This window comes from Anas acuta, chromosome 2 (assembly GCF_963932015.1).
Source record: "Anas acuta chromosome 2, bAnaAcu1.1, whole genome shotgun sequence".
NCBI classification, from domain to species: Eukaryota; Metazoa; Chordata; class Aves; order Anseriformes; family Anatidae; genus Anas; species Anas acuta.
In genome coordinates this window covers 95,989,484-96,004,634 of record NC_088980.1, presented here as the reverse complement: position 1 = coordinate 96,004,634, position 15,151 = coordinate 95,989,484, and the positions used below count along the sequence as shown (strand labels likewise).

At 45.1% G+C, this 15,151-nt stretch overlaps 1 protein-coding gene across 1 annotated transcript in view; it reads left to right on the top strand.

Annotated features, from left to right (window-relative positions):
• The window catches only part of PARD6G (par-6 family cell polarity regulator gamma), a 47,172-nt gene extending 32,023 nt beyond the window's left edge, over positions 1-15,149 (top strand). The window contains exon 3 of the mRNA XM_068671303.1: positions 12,275-15,149. Within this exon, the coding sequence (XP_068527404.1) occupies positions 12,275-13,134 (860 nt within the window). The 3' untranslated portion in view covers positions 13,135-15,149. The remainder of the gene's footprint in view (positions 1-12,274) is intronic.
• Positions 15,150-15,151: the final 2 nt, after the last annotated feature.

Sequence of the window (15,151 nt, the reverse complement as noted above, 5' to 3'; positions counted from 1 at the left end):
TTGTTGTTGGTTTTTGTTTTTAATTCCCTAGGCCCTTTTGGCCTAGATTTGGAAAGTGTGAAATGTTTGATACCGCGTGGCTGTCTCCTAGACCACAGTGGGCTTAAATAAATGAAAAGGCGTGATCCCATCCTCTCTTGGGGCGTAACACAAATTGGTTCAGTTTAGGGTAGAAAACCTTGTATATTAGAGACTGAAATTTGAGTACTTATTTATTTATTCTTTTTTTTTTTTGAAAAGGGAACCAGGGACTCTGTTCTGCCACTTTTCTGTGGGGAGGAAGGCTTTTAAAAAGGTGTTTTATCCCAAATCTGGTTATGGGTCCAAACCTTTGAAAGCTGCGAGCTCCATCTTTTTGTATACAGATACATATACATACATGTACATGTACACCAGTCCTTTGCAGGTATCCCCCAAGCTTAAATCTCTTGAATTTGAAGACAGAGCGGACCAAAAAAAGTGGACACAAGAGGATGTCTGTGGAAAGAGACTAGAACAGAAAGGGCAGCTGTATTAGCAGGGTGAGTCAGGTCAGTAGCTGGCAAAATATTTGGTACCCCAGGTGGTTCACCTACCTGTGGCCCCATTTTTGATTGGTGTTTATTATTTTTTCCTTCAACTTCTCTGTGTTGCGTGGAGCAGCTGCTGAAGGGCTGCTTGCATTAGCGTGATCAGCAGCGCTCGGGATGCTCCAGGCTGATAAGCAAGCTCCTCTTGGACAACGCAGTCGCTTGTCAGGATGAAAGAGATGTTGAGCAACGGCTTCCTGCCTGTGCCATTCCTCTCGCATTAGTTGCTGCTCAGCTTCTGCAATGGCTCTTAATCAACAAACTCCAGGTTAGCCTTCTAGATAAACACGAGCTAATGACTCAAAAAACCGGTGGGGTACTTCAGGTGTTAGCTTGTAATTGGAAGTCCCCTCCCAAGTAAGTTTTCAAGTCGAAGGGTAAACAGGAATTCCTCCATTTTCTCCACCCTGCTGACAGCATGACTTCCTCGGATGGAAATTATCTAAGGGGTGCAATCCGGATCCTTTTTTATTTTTTATTTTTTGCATCAGAGGTGTTGACAGGTTATAACAAAGCCTGTAAATGTTAGAGCTGGAATCTGTTGACTGTGTTGCTGCCACAGAGCACGTGGGACAGAGCAACAGTTTTTACGGCCCATTGGAGATGCAAAGAGTGAAAATATTGGTGGAGGAGGGAAAAAGCCTGATACAGTCGTTTTATTTAACATCTATTTATATGCTTTTTGGGGATATGGTCCCCAAAATCCATTTGTTTCCATTGTAACAGGAGTGATTTCTTCAAATGGGCACAGTGAGAGCGCTGTTGTACAAGGGCAGGCTCTTTTTTTTTTTTTTTTTTTTTTTTTTTGAAGAGTCTGCAAATAATTGTGGTTGGTGATATGTGTGTGCTGACAGCTGGAATATCTGCACGAGCAATTAGCAGGATCTGCAACAACTGCAAATGCCAGCTCGGGACACTATCTAAGCGCTGCCCTGCACGCTGAAATGCTGGAAGTGGGAATTTTAAAGCTAATTTAAGAAAGCTGTTTCCTCCTGGGAACAAAACAGGTTTCATAATGATGACTCGCCTTTGCAAAGACACATTTTCTGTCTACTGAGAAAATAAGGTCATTTACAAATGACCTATGATGCATGCAGCAGAGACCTAGTGTTTTATTAAAAGAAAGTGAGACCCTGGCAAGGCTTTTATTTTGTGTTTTTTTGGGGTTAGGGTGTTAAAAACGTAAGCCACCTTTGTTTCTGCCTGCTAACCAGTATCAGCAGATAAGGCACGGACTGTACACTGTGAAGGAGAAAACACGAGGATTGAAGTGCCTTAGTCAAGCTGTTCTACCTTATTTTAATGCCTTCTTAGGGCATCTATAAATCCCAGAAGAGAAAGGGAGGACTGCGTGCTGATGGTTATCTTCCTCTGTTTGAGGCCTTAAGGAAAGCAACCTGGAGACTTGCAAGAAGAGAATTAAACAGGCTAGGAAGGATGCTTACAGAGTTTTAAAGTGCCAGGGTACATCTCCTGCTTTCTGAATCCATGTGGTAGAAGGGGTTTGTGTCCTCATTTTTTGCACGTCGGCTGTTTAAAGGCATGCAGTCGTTGCATGTGATCCTCATGCAAATATCCAGCTTTCACCGTTTCTAAAGCATTTTTGGTAACAAAGGCAGTTTGCATACTCTGGAGAGAAGAAATCCTCTGGGGATAATAGATCTGTTAGAAGTAGGCAGAGGGAAACCAGCTTGAGGACCCTGCTGAGTGACTAGACTTCCTCTCAAGTGGCTGCTCGGTGGTGTTCCCAGCCTGCTAGCCAGCCTTTTGGCTGACACTTGGCCTGACTCCCCCGTGCGTGCCAGAAGTCTGGTTCAGGGCCCTCCCCTTCATGTCTGCTTCAAAGGTGCAGTTAATGCGGCTCCATTAGCCATTCTGGAAAGGAAACTTTGAGCTCAAAACGTAAGGTGCATTAAGGTTTTTCTTTGAAGTGAAGTAAGGAAGACTTCCCTAAGCGCCAGCACTTCTCACCGAGCTCGAAAGAAGCTCGGTGCTGATCCTGAGGTGGTGTTTTTCTCCAGCGGCTGGGACAGCTGTTGGAAAAGCCTGGTTTTCAGGTGCACTTACGTGTAAACGACTTCTGAATTGAGGGTTTTACGGCCTCTGAACTGGAGGCTTGCTGCTGGCCATGCTTAGCTCGAAGTGCTGAGACACCGACTTGTTAGAGCTGGTAAACAGAGCTGCTGCCTCACCGGCTGGTGACATTATTTCCTTCTGGATATTCCCTGCTGCCTCGCGAGCCACTGCCAAGGTATATAGAGTGACTCACTTCTTGTAGTGCTTCCAAGGTGGAATTTCTTCAGTCTGAGCTCGGGGCTGACAATGGTGGTGTTTTTTTGCCTACTTGCTAGGTTAGGCAAGGCTTCGTCGGGGCGAGCCCAGAGGTGACACATCCCGCACCCAGCAACCCAGCAGCTGCCTCTCGTCGATGGAGCAGATCTCAGTGGTGAAGCCCGCTCAGAGGACTCTGATTCTGGGGAGGATTTCGTGCTGTGCTCCCGCAGAAAGCCCCCTTTGTGCAGGAGCTCAGGCTGACGCTGCACAAGGCGGTGAGGCTCCCACACAGGCAGCATCCTCCCCTGTACACCACCACAGCCAGAGTGCTGGGAGCGAGCGCCTGCCGTTATTACAGGGCCAGGAGGCTCCTCCTCGCTCCCCCTGGGCTGCGCAGCACCAGAGGGAGGCTTTGTAATTAACGCAACCATCTGAAGCCGGCGAAAGAGCAGAGCTCAGCTAAAACGGCCTCCCCGGTTGTTTGGGCAAGCGGCTGATGTGAAATCTGGCCCGGGAGCTTTGCATTGGCCTTTGGCTGATCTGACACGAGAGCAAACAGGACGGTGGTGCTTTCCCAGGGGAGACACGTTACGAGCAAAGCTCTTGCTGCCACGGGCTGGCTTTCTGATAGCCGCAATGCCCAGCTGCTCCTCAGTGCCGTGCCACCCGTTCAGTGTGTGTCAGTTACTGCTAGGATCAGGATTTTCCAGATTTCTTCCTTGCCCAGACAAGCAGGTGATTCATAGCCACTGCCTTTTTTTTTCTTTTTCCCCATTTTCCTTCTGAAACTCTCAGCAATGTGCCTTAAAAGGTGGAGACTAAAGCATTACCATTACTCCTTGCAACTAACCCATCATTTCACTTGCCGAGGCCAAGGGCTTGACCCGTGTAAAATGACGTAAAAGAGGCAAAACCAAGGTGAGTTTCTTGTTTAGATCCAGCATAGGGGTCTGGATGTTACACTGCATCCACCCAGCAGGGAAAACTGGAGCTGAGTAGCCGATAAATACGATCAGGATCGGATAAGGGAGAAGAAACCCAGATATCTTTTTTTTTTTTTTTCATACCTCTGTGTCATATAAATATATTTTCCTCCACTGCAGCTCCCTGGATTAACGTGGAGTTAGCTGCCAAGCCAAGGGCAGGTGTTATGAGCTCTGAAACCTGTTCAGCCTGTCTCCTGGCTGCTCCATCCGCTCCTCCGAATGGGAGAAGCGCTCTGATTTTTGCGCAGGAGGCATGCTGCCTTGTTGCCGTGCCCATGAGTACCGCACAAAATGCACAAATTCTGCACTGCACGTTTTTTGAAGCGCGTTCAGGGGGCTGAACACGAGCCCGGTGCAAACCTTAGTTCTTGACGTCCATCTCCACAGCTGCAAAACGTCGTGGAGTTGAGAGACTTGAAAGAAGGTGTTTTATTAGCCCATGCGCTAACGAATGCACACCGAAATACAGCACAGCATAGTGCTGAGCGTTTGTATTCCTCCCCCTACCCTCCTGCCGTCCGCCCAGGAGCACCTTAGCAAAAACGTGCCTTGATCAACCTGTGAGCCAGTGTTTTTTCTGCTATGTAACCATTTGTCTTCACTCTCCACGTCCCTGGAACAGCGTGTTTTTTTTCCCTGAAGATGAGATGCATCATCAAACAAAAATGGTCTTGGTCACCGTTTGGCTCCCGCTGTGGGAATTTAGTATGGATTTAGTAATGCTGCCTGATCTTATTATTAAAGGGCTTGCCAGTTCCTGATGCTGTCTAGCAATTTAAGAGAGCGAGGTGAGGAAAGACTTGAAGAGGAACACCGGGCTCTTGTCAGGAGAAAACAGAGGGGTTTTATTCGTTCTTCCTGTTGTACAGAGGGTGAGGATGTGATCCTAACTGCGAGCAGACAGAACCCAGAGGGAGCTGAAGGCAGAGGAAGGTGTCACGGTTAGGGGTGAGAAGGAAGTGGTGAGCTGAAATTACTGGGAGCAGCTCGGTGTCTCTGGGCAAGGAGACAGCTTGCACTGAAGCTTGCCCGAGTCGGCTGCCTGTACGGGGGGATGCTGCTGCTGAAAGCATTCTTGGAAGCAAGTTAGGTGGCGTAATGCAAAGAAGCGCTAACGTACTGCATCTGTGCTTTCCTGCCTTTGAACAGGACAAATCCCTCCTCCTTCCTTTAAAGCCGCTGGGCTCTGTGTAACCTCTGATGTATTCTCCAGGCTTTTAGCTCGACCAGCGCAATGGGAGCGAAGTCTCGCTTCTATTTTCAGCTCGTCGGGATCCACCGATCAGAAGTGCTTTTTGTAATTAGGCTCCCTGTGTGGGATGCCTTTCCTTGAGCTGACTTTCCTGGAATTTACAGCGGTGCTAAATCACTCGGTGCTCACTAAAGAGCCGCACGTCTGCTCTGGCCACAACTTCATTTTTTTTTTTTTTCAGGCACAGAAAAAAGCCCAGCGCTGCCCATGCTCTTCACCCAGAGGGACCAGGCTGGGAATACTCCCATCTTCTTTTAGATACAGGCTAGAAGCAGGAGGGCTGCACTGCACAGGTGGTAGGGCTCTGCTGATGAAATGCAAGGAGTAAGCTGGGCTCCCCTGCAGGCGTATCTTCAACACCTATCTTCGATAAGGAGGCAAAACGTGAGCCCCAAAATGCTTCCGTCCATTCGAAGCAGTAACCGGCAGCTCCGCTTGCCGTGCCTCGTTGTTGTGTTCTGGTATCGTGGAAGCTGATCTAATTCTTTAATTTTTGAACCGTGGCTTCCTGCCTGCCACTCCCTTGTTTGTGTCATGTGCTTGGAGGAAGAAACTCCTTTTTAAAGGAAAAAGTACCGCGTCCACTAGGTCACCACGCTGAAATAGCGATGCGGCATCTCAAACGCTGTGTAAAGAAAGGAGCAAAGCTTTAAAGTGGTGTAAACCTCTCTGTATTTGTTTAATTTTCTTGCTTGCTCTCCAATTATGATGACAATGATGATGACAGTTAAGTGCTGCTTGCTTTCTGGCGATGGTCAGGACGGGGTATGGCTAATCGAACATTAAAAGTAACACATTTATTTATTTTTTTGGTGGGAATTCAGAAGTGTAACCAAAAAGGTTAGGGAAGCCTGCGTGTCTGAACTAGCTCGGGATGAATAAGGTGTTACTCAGCAAAAGAATGCATGAGAAAGGGGCAGCTTTCTGTGCCGCAGCCATTCCTTTTGGTGACACGCTGGGATCTCACAGGTCCGATGCTCGCGGCAGTTGCATGACCCCATGGATATTCTCACAGTAACATGATCAGCAGTTACCTGCACACAGGATAGCAGACAACCTTGTTTGCCATCAGTTTTGCTTTTAGCTGTGGAGGGAGGATCACTCTGGGCTGAGCACTGGGGTATGTGCTTCAGGATCTGTGTGGACAGGGTGGCACTTCTCAGCAGGTTCAGTGCTGCAGCTCCCCCAGAGCTGTCCCTTGGACCCACGGCTGTGTAAATAGCACAAATACACTAGTTTTATTCTGTGCCCCTTGCTGTGGTACCTTTCCAATCTCCGTTTGCAGCTTCTTCCGAGCCTACTGTGAAACATTTTTATCCTTGTCAGAGGTATAAAGTTCATACCCTGAACGAATGTGACCCTTAGGTGAATTTTTTTCATTACTTGCGGTGCTTTTGCAGATGTCACAGCTGTGAGAAACACAACGGTGTGCACCCAGATTTGCTCTTTGGTTTGATCTGTTTACCTTGCTTATCTTCCAAACTTTAGACTCGTACAGAAAGTAACTGCTTCTTCTCATACCACAACAGTACTCAGCAAAAAATATCCACTGTGGTGTTTTTTTTTGTCATTAATAAGATTTTTACCGTAATCTTCTGAGTGAATAGAAGAGAGATTGTGTGTTTGTTACAGGTCAGAAATGGAGTGAAATAAAATAATTAAAGGCTGGCATTTTAATAACATTAAATGGCACGGTTCATAATGCTGACTGGCCAAAGATACTGCGTGTAATTACAGGCTGGTGAGTGGTGGGGGTTGTTTTTTGGGGTGATATTTTCCCCTAAACACCTTAGAAAAGGTTTGTGGAAGGAAGCAAGGGGAAAGGAACCCTTTCTGTTGCATTTTAGAGTAGAAGTTGCACGTGAAGCTTAAATAGGAAGAAGACCCTGATGCTTTTTTTCCTTTTCAATGAAGATCGTACTGGGGCCGTTGCCCGAAGAAGGAAGGAAGACAGCAGAGTTGGCGAAACAACTTTAAGATCCTCACAACACAACCCTCACAGACAAGTGGCTGCTCAGTCTTGATCATCAGTGTGTCTGTACCCAGAACGCTTCACACTTACACCACACATGTAGGATTTGGCGTCTCAGAGCTGGTTTTTGGCTAGCTAAAGGAGCTGTCTGCTGGGTTTGAATGTTTCTGAGGGTGAGGATCGCTCTGGGAGGTACAGACCCAGATGCTTGCTTACATTTAGTAGCATCCTCATCCTCCTGAAGTCTCTCGTGTGTCATGGGGCAAGCTCGTAGGTCAAAAAGCTCCTGCTGCTTCGGAGCTGTGCAGCTAGTCAGAAACAGGGAGCCTCCTCCTGAGGAGGAAGGAGGTTCAGCAAGGGAACAGTGGCCTCTGATGACAAGCAGAGGGAAGTGCAGGAGGCCACACCAGCAGCGCAGATCAAATTCCCCAGGGGCTGTCCTCATCCTTCAGGCAAGTGGCCTAAAAATGTTCCTTACACGTGTCTGGTGTTGTAAAGAGAGCCCAAATCTAATGCAGTGATATTTTCCTGTGCTATAACACGTAAGATCCAGGGACAAATAATGTTCACCTTCTTGAAAGAGGGCAGAATGTGTTGAGTTTATAAACAAATTGGGAAGAGAGACACATTTGTGTTGCTCAGATTTTAATCCTGATCAGATAACGAACACTTCCTCCATAGGAAAACAAATTTATCTTGTTAACACTGAATTGCTGTAGAAGATTGCCTTTGAAAAACTGTGCCTTACTTGATTTTACTAGGGTAAGATGTTCTCAAATTTTCTTTCTAGCTCAGTTATTTGGTGAAATTTGTTTTGAGAGGTGTCATTGAGCTTACGGTCTGCAAAGTCCTTGGAAAGCTTTGTTTTAGAAACTCATGCCTTAAGATAACCTGCTCTCATCTTAATTTGCACTCGTCCCTTTTGATCTTCTTTGTGCTTCCAAAGCACTGCTGATTATCACAGATAAGCTATGAACTGTAACATTTCGGGAGTCTTCTGAAGGGTGATGAGATTATGTCCGCTTCCTTGTGATAGAGAGAGAGAGAGGAACGAGTGTGTGTGCGTGTGCATTTACGGTGTGCTTCTGTTCCTCGACTCCTAAGGGCACGCCAGCTACAGCAGCTTTACCTGCAGTGTGTGTTTGGGGTTGGCTCACCACCCAGAGGTTGCTGGCAGCAGCTGGATTTTTTTTTTCAATGCTCCTGTAACACACAAAACGCTCCGTTAGCATTCAGATAACCTTATTTTTCCCCCCGTTAATGCTCCTCGCTGAGTGATGTTGGCACGAGGACCCCCCCAAGCCATAGTTCACTCCGTATCTGTTTCCTCCTCCATCCCTCTGCACGTGGTGGCTCAGCAGAGGCTGCCAGCTGATTGTTGTCCCACGCCTGTCGCAAACGCTTCTGCTTTTGATCTCTCCAAGGAAGGAGACGCCGAAAGCAACTCGTGTGAAGTACAGAGGCTGCCTGTAGCAGAGACATGGAAAGGTAGAAGGGTTAAACACGACACGTTCCCTCCAAACGGTTGTAGGCTGCTAGTTTGAGCGCTCGGTAATAGAGATCTGCTGGATCGAGGGGTTACCCTTCGCTATTAATGACTCACTGGCCTCCTTCCCAAGCTGCCTGAAGTGCTGCTCTCCCTAGTGGAAGTAATTTTGTCTTTGAAGTACTTTCCAGAGCTGTCAACTAATGTTCCACAGTTCCCAGAGGAAATAATAAGCCATGAGTGCATGTACACTGCAAAAGTAGAGGCTGAAATGAACTGTTCCTATAGGAGCCTGGCAGTCTGCTGCTCTGTGGAATTCAGCTTGTTTATACAATCTTATCTGGCTAAGCTTTGGTATTTCATCTGGCAGGCAATTCCTATGAAAAGCAGCTGTCCAAGCAATGGGAGTGGTGCTCCTGGTGGCTTTTTCAGAAGGTCTATAATTTCTTGTTTCATGTAAATTAAAGAAATACAATACTCTTTTGGCTGCAACCAGATGCTGTGAGCAGTTTGCTTTCCCTCGTGAATAGTCCTTCAGGTATGCTGTGCTGTGCTGTGCTCTGTGACTCAACGACAGGATTCCCAATGCCCATCAGGACGGTATCGCCTAGTTTGGAAAGTCACAGGTTGACTACAGGATTGTCGGAAGGGCATTTACCTCAAAGATGTTAGCATCTGTAACTCTGTAGATAGGTTTTTGAAAGAAATTCTGACAGTAAAACATCCGTGCCTGGGAGTGAAAACCTCCTTTAATGGGTTTTGCTGCTGGACAAGTGGAGGTAGCTCCACAAATTAAAACAAATTAAAAAAACAACACACTGGTATGAAGAAATGCAGAGAGCTGTAGCATCTCTCTCTTCTCTAACAGCAAGGTCCTGATGGGTAAGTAGGCAGTGACAACTATTTAAAATAAATGGGGGAAATAAAAAAGCACGAATGTTAAACAGGAAGGATGCAGCTGAAATACTTAAGGTTTTATATAACTTATTGCCAGAAAACACATTGTACTGAAAAATGCAGCTTCTTGGGGAGAAGAGGTGGAATGAGGCTCAGTGCCTCCAGAAGAAGTGGAGGTATTTTTTCGTGCAGCCTTGGGTTGTGGTTTCATGTAGAACAGAACTGGGGGGCTGAGGATTCCTCCAGTTGTGGTAAATGTTCTTGAATACCCAGGAATACATGACACCCTATAAAACAGAAGGCTTTAAGATCTTTCTGTTTAGATGCTCCATTTGATGGCACATCATTTCCCAGCGTGCATACAGATTTATGTAGGCTTTTTGCTCATGCTCAGCAGCAGCAGGAGAATTTGATACTGCAACAAGTGAAACATGAAAAGCCAGCTCTGTCTGCTTCATAGAGTTTATCCTTGTCTTCCCAGAGATCAAACACACCATTTTATTAGGGAAAATGGCACTCCTGCCTGGAATCCTACGTGGCCAGGAAACTCAAAACCAAGTAACTGGCCTTCGTTAGCAGTGTGTCACTGCAAATTACGCTATGACACTGCTCCATTTCACTCTGACACGCACCACCTGAATGGTTCATCACTGAAAGAGGTGATAGATCACTGTGCGACCACCCCGGAGCTCTTAGAGGGCAGTGATGCTGCCTGACTTCTCCGCTTCCCCCGTGAGCAGGGACGTTTTTCTTGCATGTATTCCATACTTACGCTTCTAGAAAACAGTTAATTGGTGTTTTTCTCAATTTCTCCAATTGATAGTAGGTTTTAACAGTTCTATCTGTTAAAACTGGGACTTCATCTTTTTTTTTATACATAATCCTGGTTGGGATCAGAGCTGGAAACTGATGAGTGACGATATTTTAAAAACACAAACTGGTCAGTGGTCCAACACTGAATTAGCCCACATGACTTGCAGTCTCTGTTTCAGCCTGGTTCGTGTTTGGAGGCAAAAGATAACATTTTTGTGGTGAGCTGGGCTCTTTCTTATTAAAGGAGGTGGCTGTCCTGACGCTGCTCAGGGGTTAGGAATGCTGGTAGTCATCTGGGGAGGCAGATTAGTGGGCTGAGAGCAGGTGAGGAGGTCACGGAAGCAAAACAAGGACCTCTTTTGTGTGCCATTGCCCTGGTGATTGTTCAGCCAAGGGAAGCTGCTTCGGAGATGACCCACCTGTGTGTGTCAGGAGGCCCGTCGTGCTTCTCTGGCTCACCTTTGTCACGACGAAGCTGCATGTTGTGAGAATCAATGCTCTGGATCGTTCTTGTTGTCTTAAGGGGAAGAAAACATTGCTGGCAACAAAAAAATCACATGTAATTTTAATTTTACCATCTTAAAAGTCCTACAGCGAAGGCTGCCTCAGTTTTCAAGGTACAGAGCACTTCAACAGTGCTTACATATTTCAGGTGAAGAAGAATTGCAGTTCTAAACGTGAACCCCTAAGCTGTTTTTGTAGCCTTGTCACAGAAACCAGTCAGTGAGATGTGAGAACGTAGGGTGCAAAGTTGGAGGCAGCGATGATGGAAGAAATCTCAGGCGGACCCATACTTCGTCAGAAAAAATGGAAAGAAAAATTGTCAGAAAGAATTATTGGTGCTGTGCTGATGAGGGTTAGCTGCAAGGAGACAGAGCACAGCACTTGGTAGGGCTCTGAACAACCTTTTGAGCAGAGGGAGAGGTAGGTGTGTCTCTGAAGATGAGACCTTGCAAGAAATAAGAATAATTATAGGCTTGTTTTTTGCTAACACATTTTTTTCCAACCTTTATTGGATAGAGATTGACTTTCCCAAACATTGTTATGCAGGGTTAACTTGTAGGAGAGAAATTTCCTCGTGGCACTGTTGTAAACTGATTGTGCTTCTGCATCTCACTGCTGCCTTCGGCGGCAGAATGAACTGAAAGCCTTCGTCTGTAGCTGAAAAGTGTTAGCATGTTTAAACTCCTGGTGAAATGTTTTTCCAGCTAGTGCATGCTTCATCTTTAAAATATGCACAGTATTTTTAATGTGAGCTGCAGTGACACATTTTGTACACCAGCTCCTTCATAACTGCTTTAAGTGTTTTTCATGCAAAGTGCAACTTGAGCTTCTTCTCCTTTCAATCCTTAGCGTATGGGCGAGGCAACCGAGCACTTCTCCCTGCTTTTATTTCTACCACGCTACTTCCACAAAACTTGGGATCTTGGCACTTTAGCACTTTTTATTTCTGGGAAGTTCATGTGAAATAAATTAAAATACTCCAAGGAGAAGAGTGCAGTACTGAGAGACACGTATTAACCGAAATCCCTTGGTGAAAACAGCTAGGCTAAAAACACACATCCCGTACCCTGCCTTCTTGTTTGCACCTAAGGTCTGCTATCAGTTAAGCCCGTGTTGGATATTGAAATATTCTCCGATTCAGACTTTTAGGTTAGGAATGTGTATAATGCCTTTTTTTTTTGCACGTTTGACATGTATAAAATTACAATCTAACTCTGACAATCTGGTGCCGTGTAAGACGGTGTATCAGGCCTGCAGCTGCAAGTAATTGCGTTCTGTACGGGAGCATGGGATCAAAATGTGGAAAAAATACGGATAATTCATTGAAAACAGCTAATTCATTCTGAATGGTGTGCTGATGGACATAGAACAAAACAAAGGTCAGGGTAAGCAGAAGAATTCACATGCTTTCTTCCATATTATTAGGAATGTGGCTTCACTGAACCAGACTTAAGAGGAGAATGCCCCGTAGATTGAGTTATTCTGTGGTTGATTGACGTGGTGTTGCTGCTTCTCTTTCAGATGAAGTGGACTACAGCAATTTTGGGACCAACACGCTATCGAGGAAGAAGAAGGCTCTGGTGACTCTCCGCAACGACAATCTCCGCCGGCGCCCTCACATTAACATTAGCATGCCTCATGATTTTAGACCGGTGTCTTCCATAATCGACGTGGACATTCTCCCCGAAACACACAGGAGAGTGAGGCTGTACCGACACGGGTGTGAGAAACCCCTCGGGTTTTACATTCGCGATGGCACCAGCGTGAGGGTTACTCCTCACGGACTGGAAAAAGTGCCCGGCATCTTCATCTCTCGTATGGTTCCCGGGGGGCTAGCAGAGAGCACGGGCTTGCTGGCTGTCAACGATGAAGTCCTGGAAGTTAACGGCATTGAAGTAGCAGGAAAGACTCTGGACCAAGTCACAGACATGATGATTGCCAACAGCCATAACCTTATTATCACGGTCAAGCCAGCAAACCAGAGGAACAATATTATCCGAAGCAGTAGGATGTCTGGTAGCTCTGGCCAGTCTACAGACAGCACTGCTAGTCACCACAGCTTGCCTACATCCCACGTGCTGCAGAACTTCCACCCCGATGAAATGGAGAGTGACGAAGAGGCTGACATTGTCATTGAGGGCGGTCTGGAGCCACAGCACATTCCGAAACTGCACAGCCTTACTTCCAGTAGCCTCTCTCGAATCAATGGCAGCAGCCTTAGCCACAGACTTCAAAGGGACCTGGTGCTCAACAACAACTCTGGCCGAGAAAGCAACGGCAACATCCACAAATTACTCAGTTCCTTAAAAACTGATCCCCGGCACAGTCTGGTTATCCCCAGAGGAGGCATCGAGGAGGACGGGACAGTCATTACACTTTAGTAGCAATTCCTGCAACTCTCTTTTCAGTCTTAAGTGCCAATGAGGACAATTAAGTCTTGCAACACGTTATGCACAATTACAGAGAGCTGATATTCTCGTAGACCTCAGAGGTGCAGAAAATTGTTGCTGTCTAGGAAACGTGGCATCTGGAGTTAGACATAAGACTGTCACGCACTGCAGAATTTGTCAGGAGAATACCAGGGTGTAAAACCTGGTTGATATCCCAGCCCTGAAGTGAGAAGGCAAATTAGTTTTAGTTTGTATAAATCTGAGCAGTTTTATAGGCCACCACTGGCAGTGCTACGTACTTGGGTTTGAATGCATGGGTGGATGTATTTATACATGCATGTATATGAATTAGGTTTTAATAGTAATAACAGACATGTCTATTTGAAGTGGAATCTGTTTTTCCTCTAATAGGAGTTTAAAAAGAGCGCTTCTTAATAGCTATCCGTTCTTCTAGCATCACAGACAGATCTTCCACTCATTTGTTTATTCCATATTTGCAATGTTATGTCTAATCCAGACACGCTCTATAAAAGGGGCGGTTTCCTGCTCTGGTGGTAACAGTGGTAGGGAGATGCTGCAAATCCATTTTCCAAATGAAAGTAGATTTTATATATATATTTTTAAAAAAGCCTGGGGTGCGGAGGTTGGAGGATGTTGACGTTATTGCTTTGGGATCAGCACCACCTGCTGGTCAGAGGCAGGCCTGCCTGCAACACGATTTTGGGCTGTCCTGGAACAGAAAACCACGACACCGAGGGCTTCAAACCAGGTTCAGCACCATTATGTGTAAAATCTATTCCTTTTCTTTTTTTTCGATATTTATTAGATAATACCTCTTTTTCATTTTTTTTTTTCATTCTGTTTTTTTTTTTTTTTTCAATTTTATGGTTCATGTGAATTTTAGGGATTCATGCGAGAAGGCAAAAGTGGAAGAGTATGCTAGGACTGTCCCCTTCGCCACCGAAACAGGTTCTTGCTACATGTTTGGGGCAACCAAAATCCCACAAGGTCTTTCCTTACAAAAGATTGGCCAATTGCTGTACAAGCTAGGGATGTCGACTCTCTTTCAAACCTAACCTTAGAGTAGTTCTCTTATTTTTGGACTCTTCTAGTAATCATAAAGCTTAATGTCTACACATGATTTCTAGAAACTTAGAGTGTACTGGGTGTTTGCGATGGCTGGACATCTCTACTGGATGCTGGTTAAGGGGTAACCAGCGACTGCTGAGTTGATAACCGTTCACTTCTGAAAATGCCATGGATTTATTAAAGTGGTCAAATCTAAAATATTTTGTTATACCTTGATCAGTGTAAGGAACAAAATATGTTTTACAATGTATTTTTCTACTTTTAGCTTGTGTCACTTTCTGTTTGTTTTTAACTTTGTAGTACATTAAAGCTTTTTTATATGGTGAACTAGACATTTCTTAAATATTGTATGGTTATGAAAATTCAGAAGTCTTGGTTTGAAAAAAGTTACATTCCATTTTGGAATTTGTAAAGGCTGGACAAAGGATGTTTGGACTAATTCATTACTGCTGATTAAGAATACCTGTGGAACAGCCAGTCTTCTGCTCGTTGTTAAATGTTTTGGACGCTGAACTTAGTGTGTTTCTTTTAGATTTGCTTTGAAAGTTTATTTTAAAATCCTTTCACTTATTCTAATTAAGCCTCTTCTAGGTGTCACAGCAGATATTGAGCTATCCTTATTTTTCCCAGCACAATAAGAACAGCACATTGATCCTGTTTGTCTTAAAAATGTTTGTACTTTACCAAAGGTTTTCATTTTTTTAAAAAAAATCTGACTATATCAGTGCAGTAAAAAAAAAAAAAAAAGCTGGATATGCTTCAGTCAATCAGACCATCTTATCAGAGGATTGTGTTATATCTTAAATAAGACAACTTCTTTAAATAAGTGGATTTGTCTGGCTGAAGTTACTCATTTTGCCTTATTTAACTGATGAAATTGTGACCTCCTGTCTGCAATAAAACGTGCACTAATCTTACA